Raw genomic sequence first — 7,977 nt, 5'->3', positions numbered from 1 at the left:
AGTTATCAACTGACCTTACATAGTCAACTGTGATAACACCACTTGTGATCAATTGCCTGACAGTATTATGTCGCCGACGAATATGTCGAGACTTACCGTTGTATAAGCCACTATGTGCTCTCCCTATAGCTGCTTGGCTATCACAGTATATCACTACTGTCGGCACTGGTTTTCTTCCAACATGGAATACATTCTAGGAAATTTCTGAGCCACTCGGCTTCTTCCCCTGCTTTATCCAATGCAATAAACTCAGATTCCATGGTGGAACGAGCAATACACGTATGTTTCGTTGATTTCCACGAAACAGCACCACCCCCAACAATGAACACATAACCACTCGTCGAGAACGAGTCTTTTGAATCAGAGATCCAATTTGCATCACAGTACCCTTCAAGTACTTGGGGATATCTTGTGTACTGCAGCTCAAAGTTAAGAGTATACTTCAAGTATCTCAAAACCCTACGCAGAGCTTTCCAATGTTCCTTGTTTGGGTTGCTCGTAAATCGGCTCAGCTTATTCACCGTACACGCAAGATCTGGTCGGGTGCAGTTTGTGATAAACATCAAACTCCCTATGATCCTTGCATATTCTTCTTGAGCTACAAGCTCACCCGTGTGCTTACTCAAATGCACGTTGGGTTCCAATGGAGTCTTAGCTGGCTCACAATCGAATGAGTGAAATTTCTTTAGCACTTTCTCAATATAATGAGATTGTGTCAGAGCAATTCCCTCATGATTCCTTTTAATTTTTATTCCGAGAATCACATCAGTTAAACCCATATCTTTCATGTCGAAATTTCTCTTCAACATGTTTTTGGTTTCATTGATAATGGCACTATTGCTGCCCGTAATCAACATATCATCTACATAAAGACACACAATAACGAAACCGTTATCTGTGTTCTTAATGTAAACACACTTATCGCACTCATTGATAGTGAAACCATTTGCCAACATCACGTTGTCAAATTTTAAATGCCATTGTAATGGTGTTTGCTTCAACCCATATAATGACTTTACCAGTTTGCATACTTTACGCTCTTGCCCAGGCACAACAAACCCTTCGGGTTGTTCCATATATATTTCTTCTTCCAGATCACCATTCAGAAACGCAGTTTTCACATCCATTTGGTGAATCTCAAGATTGTGCAAAGCAGCAATCGCAAGAAGCACCCGAATGGAAGTGATTCTCGTAACAGGTGAATAGGTATCAAAAAAGTCATGCCCTTCTTTCTGCTTAAAGCCTTGGACAACTAGGCGAGCTTTGTACTTATCTATAGTACCATCGGGCTTATATTTCCTTTTCAGAATCCACTTGCACCCTAAAGTCTTACAGCCTTCAGGCAAGTCTACTAACACCCAGGTGTTATTTCTCATGATGGATTCAATCTCACTGTTGATAGCTTCTTGCCACCACGCTGCGTCTGGGCCAGACAAAGCTTCCGCCACTGACTTTGGTTCGTCATCCAACATAAAAGTTATGAAGTCGGGACCAAATGTCTTAGCAACTTTAACTCTTTTACCACGTCTTGGTTCAACATCCTCAGGACTTGACCTCGTCCTTTTTGGAGGATTAGAACTAGTGGATTCATCCATCATTCTTTCACTAGAACGATCCTCTTGCCTCTTATAAGGGTAAACATTCTCAAAGAATATAGCATTCCTTGACTCAATCGTTGTTCCTTCAGCCACGTCAGGCACAGCTGACCTATGGACTAGGAAACGATAGGCACTACTATTAAGTGCATGGCCAATAAAGATGCAATCGACTGTTTTAAGGCCTATTGCAACTTGTTTCGGAGGTGGCACTTCTACCTTCGCTAAACACCCCCACACTTTGAGGTATGAATACGAAGGTTTCTTCCCTTTCCACAACTCATAAGGAGTTACATCCCTATTTTTTTAGTGGAATTTTGTTCAGGATATGATTCGCTGTTAACACAGTCTCCCCCCACATGTTCTGGGGTAATCCTGAATTAATCAACAAAGCATTCATCATCTCTTTTAGTGTTCGATTTTTGCGTTCAGCAACACCATTTGATTGAGGAGAATATGGAGCTGTGGTTTGGTGAATTATACCACTTGCATGACATAATTCTGCAAACGGAGCTACATACTCACCACCTCTATCACTTCGAACATACTTAATTCGACAATTAAGTTGATTTTCGGCTTCATTTTTGAAGTCTTTAAACGCTTCAATTGCCTCATCTTTACTTCTTAATAAGTAAAGGTAACAATACCTTGTGCAATCATCTATAAATGTGATGAAGTACTTTTTACCACCTCTTGTTTGCACAAATTTCAAATCACATACGTCTGTATGGATCAATTCAAGAGGTTTTGTGCTTCGCTCTACCGAATGGAACGGCAGTTTAGCCATTTTGGCTTCAACACACACTTCACATCTTTCTTGTGAGTTAAACTTATCTACTTTTAGTAAATTAAGATTTACTAATCTTTTTATAGCATTTAGATTTACATGTCCCAATCTATTGTGCCATAAGTCAGAGCTTTCAATCAAATAAGAGGATGTGTCATTTTCCTTATTGCTTATTCCTTTTCCACGGTGAATGACTGTAACATTCAGCTCAAAAAGCCCATTCACTAGGTGACCTTCACCTATGAACTTTTCATACTTGGTCAATATAACCTTTTCACACTCAAATTCTAGTGAAAATCAATGATTTACTAGAAGTGAGCCTGACACCAAATTATTTCGGATGTCTGGGACATGCAGTACATCCCTAAGGGTAAGAGCTTTTCCAGATCCTAATTTTAGGAACACATTACCCACACCAACCACCTTAGAAGAGGCTTGGTTTCCCATACGTACTTTTCTACCTCCAACAGATTTATAGGTAGAAAAAACGCTTCTTTCGGAGCACACATGACATGTGGCACCTGTATCAACAAACCATTCATTTGGATTATTACCATGGTTCACATCGGAGACCATTGCGATAACCTCGTGATCTTTGTTGTTTATAACAACACGTTCAAATAATTTGCACAATATTGTCTCCAACAATAAGTACACAATTATATTGAACCATATGTGCATTGGTATATTCAACAACCCATGCATCCCAATTATTACTACCAAGTCAAAATTGGTCTTGCTTGTCAACTGACAAACGATAAACACAATTCTCAAGAGAATAGATCTCAAGGAATTAACTAGAGATGCCCACGGTTCGAAAACCGGCGGTTCCGGTTCGGAACCGCCGGGTTCCGGTTTTGGCGGAAGCGGAACCGGAACCGGACCGTGAGGCTATTTCACGGTTCCGGTTCCAGTTCGAAAACCGGGGCGGTTCCGGTTCCGGTTCGGAACCGCCGGTTTTCCGGCGGTTTTGGCGGTTCCGGTTTTTGAACCGGCGGTTTCGCCGGTTCAATTATTATTTTTTTTTTTTTAATTTGAAATTTGGCTTTATACAACAAATCGGAACAAGACAATGCATAATTCAAGCACAAATAAGACGAATAAGGAGAAAATGAAATAAATTTTATTGATTTTGAGTTGTAACGGACAACAATGCGTATAAGTGTATAAGTGTATAACAATGCATAATTCAAGCACAAATAAGACGAATAAGGAGAAAGAAAGACAACTTATAGAACTACGGGAACAAGTATAACTGTATAAGTGTATAACAATGCGTAATAAGAGTAGCAATTGCGTAATTAAATGGAAGCACAATAGCACAAATGAGAAATTGGAGACAAAGAGAGAGAATTGAGAGATTGAAGAGAGAAACTCTTATTAACACAAGAGTGGGGTGAATGTAAATGAGGATAGAGGGGGGTATTTATAGAAAAAAAATGAGGGGGAAAATGGAAGAATTCGAATTTGAAATTTAAAAAAAAAAAAAAAAAATTTGAATTTTCACAAAACCGGCGGTTTTGGCGGAAAACCGCCGGAACCGGCGGAACCGCCGGTTTCCGGGCCAAAACCCGCCGGTTTCCGAAATAAAACCGCCGGTTCGGTCAACGAACCGTCTGCAAAAGCTGCTCCATTGTCGCCTCGTGCTCCGCGCCGCCTCGAAAGCCACTAACTAAACCGGCGGTTAACCGCCGGTTTTTCCGGTTAACCGCCGGTTAACCGCCGAAAAAACCGGCGGTTTCGACCGTTTTTTAAGATCACCACCGGCCCCCCATCCCCCTGCCTCGATTTAAGCGCCGGAACCGGCGGTTCCACGGTTAACCGCCGGTTCCGAACCGTCCCGAACCGCCGGTTCGGTGACGGTTCCGGTTCGAAATATCTTGAACCTGAACCGGACCGCGAACCGAATTGCGCCGGTTCCGGTTCGGGAATATTGCGCCGGTTCCGGTTCCGGTTCCGGAACCGCCGGTTCCGGTTCGGCGGTTAACCGCCGGAACCGGAACCGGTGGGCATGTCTAGAATTAACCATTTCGTAGCTCATGAACATTGGTACTGTTCGTTTCTTCATTCCAGCTTTGGTGCTCATGTTTCCTCCAACTTCAATTGGTATAACCCTGTCTTAGAAGAGTACACTAATTTGTCTTGCGATTGTTAGAAATAATGGGAAGAAATTCCCAAGCCGTGTACAGGCGGTACTCTAACTATTACAATCGAAAGGAAACTTGCAACAAATAGAGGAATGAAAATTACAACGAAAATAAAGCAAACCAAATTTATAAGTCGAGTTGAGGAAGCCTCTTTCCGCAAGACAAATTACGCCCCGGCTAGTGCTCACGGAATGGCGTATTGCCCCCAAAGATAAAACGACTTCCTCCTAGCGTGTAGAAGCACTTCAAACCCGCTAGGCACTGGCGAACTTGATGGAGTTCCGAGAACCGAGCTAGACAATGCTCCTAAAAAGCAAACTAGAATGCTTGAGAGCTAGAGAGAAGATAGAATGTTTTGTTTGTGTGTCCTTCCTCTCTACAACTCTATGCCTTATATAGGCTAGAGATGGAGACATGAAAGATCCATGCATTAAGACACTACATAAAAGAATGTGGGGGTTACTCAAAGTGAAGGGCCAAAAGCCTTGCCTTTTCCAATTTCCACACGTTTTCCTACACATTTTTTTCTCATAAAAACTTGAGAAACAAGGGTTTATAGTCTAAAATAGATGGACGAATATTCGTCGCTCGTGGGCGCTATACCACACTAATATTCCCCTCTCAAATTTTCCTTTCTCTTAGTCAATCGTCAACAAAATATACTAGTCTTGCTCACAGCCGTTGTAGAACCTTCCAAGAAATCACAAACTTATCCGTCATAATTTAATACTACTTGCATTTAATAATATTTTATCATTTTGTGTGATAATACCATATCATATACCGCCATCCTATGATATTAAAGCAATATTCCATATAGTAAAATATCTGACGAAGTAGTATTATCTTTAAAATAAAAGGCGGCAATAGATAATTATTGACTTAATATAATGATATTAAATGCGTAGGTACCTAAAATAGAGTGAAACAGTCACATGATTGACGGCAAAAAGATTAAGCGTAGGTTGGCAAGGAAATTTCTTGACAACCAAATAAGTATACAATGTAGATGGAGACAAATATGATGATTTCCCATACAATAATTGTGTGTCAAACTTCGACAGCAACAATAATATTATTAAAAAAGTAGGAGTAATAGAAAACCAAACCTAAATTTCCTTCTAACCAACCAACCACCCATATAAAATAAATAACCCCTCACTTAATCCAATCTTCTCATCAATCCAACCTCTCTCTCTAAAACCAAACACAACCTTGAGAGAGAATTGCAGATATGGAAACTCAATTAGAAACCGAGATGAGCCAAGATTTCCTCACGCATCTGAAACTCAGCAGTGATGAAAAGGCGAAGTTGATGTGAAATTTGAAGAAAATCAAGCTGATGTCGAAGAGGATGAGGAGGAAGAAGAGGAATTTTCGTTTATGTGTGGAGGAGCGAACACGTCGCCTATAGCGGCGGAGGACGCGTTCATCAATGGTCAGATCAAGCCGATTTTCCCCTTGTTCAGCCGCGATCTGCTATTTTACCGGCGAAGATCCCGCCGCCTTGCACGATAATTTGCCGATGAGGCCTCCGGTGAAGGTGTTCGTGGAAACGGCTGGAGCTGCCACGTCATCGGAAGCGGAGAACGAGCGAGCCGCCGGTCCGAGCTGCGACTGGTCGGACCGGAAGGCGGTCGAGGCTTCCCCCGAGGTCTGCAAAAGAGCAACTCGACCGGGTTTTCCAAAATTTGGCGGTTCAAGGATTTGCTCGGTAGGAGCAACAGCGACGGCAGGGACGCTTTCGTATTCCTTAACAACAACAACGCTCCGTCTCCGGCCGCGAAGGGAGAGGAGAAGTGCGAGAAAAAGGAGGCGGCGGCGGTGAAAGTGAGTGGAAAAGCGAAGAAGGGCGGGAAGGTGAAAACGGCGCCGTTGTCGGCTCATGAAGTGTATTTGAAGAGTAAGGCGAAAGGGGAGGAGCGGCGGCGGTCGTATTTGCCTTACCGGCCGGAGTTGATGGGGTTTTTCACTAATGTTAATGGCGGATTAAGTAAAAATGTACATCCCTTTTAAGCATTAAGGGTTGCTAGTTTTTTAACTCTATATTTTTATCTAGTTTCTATAATTCTATTTTAGGTCTATTTCATTTTTTGGTGTTTTATTGGTGGCCATATATTAAAAAGATTTTGGGTCAGGAGTTGCTGACACTAGAAGATCAATTATTCATTCGTTGTAATTTTTAAACAACATTATATAGTGTATGTGGGTTTGATTAAATTGTACTCCATGATACAAAATCACCTAAAATCCTCTTTTCAAAAACTTTGAATTTATGTTAGCGGCAAATTCTTTATTGTCAACAGTGAAAAAAGGAAAAGGTTGGGATATGGCAGGTCTCAAGTATTTATGAATTTATCAGTTAAAAGGCCAAAAAGTTGAGAGACAATGGTATATCTTGGGTTGAAAATATGAAATAAAGTTGTAATTCCGATGATAGTTAGTATATTAATTGGTGTTGAAAAAGAATTGTTGCAACAGTAGGAGCGCAACTTTCTAGTGTCCACAATTGGACCTCTCTCACAAATTCCAACCATGAAAAGAAGATAAAATCAAGAAGATGATTAATTACATTAGGTGAGAAATGGTAACAACTTATTTAATATTGGGGGCCCCAAAACCCCAACGAAATGGTAACAACTTATTTAATATTGGGGGCCCCAAAACCCCAACTTTGTTACCACCCATAAAAACTTAACAGCCAAAACTAACTTTGCTTACCAACTACTCCAAGCTTCTTGACGCAATCAAATGTAAAAAACAATCTCACCAAAAAAAAGAAAATCACCGATGCACACACGTCAATGTATACAAGATACATGTGTGTGTATATAAAAAAGAAAAGAGATGGTATCTCAGTTATCCCCTATTATCTCAATAAAATAAGTTAGAAGAAGCCAAGTTCTGAGGAAGCATATAAATTTAGGAGAAAAACATGTTGATTATTGTTGGAGGAAGAGATTGGTTTATTCTGTTGTCCACAAGCATTGTGCAGAACCTAATTACAGAGTGCACATGGGCTGCCTTTTCTTCTCATGTTGAATTGTACCGTAGGGGCCGCCACCCCTTCCCTGCACAAAATATACATGAATTGATTGCACATGCATGCTCAGTACAAACGACAATCATGCTCTACTTAACATTCTCCATATGCTTAACTCCATTTAACATCTGCTTAATAATAAACAGAATCAGTTTATGCGCTTATATTATCTTGTGTAACGAGCAATACTGGTATGTGGCGGTTCCATCAGATGGTGCATTGTGAATTTGGAAGCCCCTCTCGACATTCTTCGATGATGTTCGTTCCATTCCATCAGGGCCGGCTAGCTTCAATATACCGCATTGTCTGAATTAGTTCAGACAAGTTATGGGGGACTGAAGGTGCATCAAATGTTAGTAACAGATCATGTTTATATGGTGGTTTGGAATGCAAGTTGTAACACTA

The 7,977-nt window shown here is 41.0% G+C and overlaps 1 protein-coding gene across 1 annotated transcript; it reads left to right on the top strand.

Moving 5' to 3' along the window:
• Positions 1–6,047: 6,047 nt before the first annotated feature.
• On the top strand, positions 6,048–6,749 carry LOC121788982 (the record flags this gene model as incomplete). The annotated part of the gene is made up of 1 exon (XM_042187549.1): positions 6,048–6,749. A coding segment is annotated over one exon (498 nt), but the record flags the coding sequence as incomplete, so codon positions are not given.
• Between the last annotated feature and the right edge of the window lie 1,228 nt (positions 6,750–7,977).

This window comes from Salvia splendens, unplaced genomic scaffold (assembly GCF_004379255.2).
Source record: "Salvia splendens isolate huo1 unplaced genomic scaffold, SspV2 ctg1184, whole genome shotgun sequence".
In the NCBI taxonomy this organism is placed as follows: Eukaryota; Viridiplantae; Streptophyta; class Magnoliopsida; order Lamiales; family Lamiaceae; genus Salvia; species Salvia splendens.
Note: the sequence above shows the minus strand (reverse complement) of the source record. Positions and strands in the feature narration are given on the sequence as shown.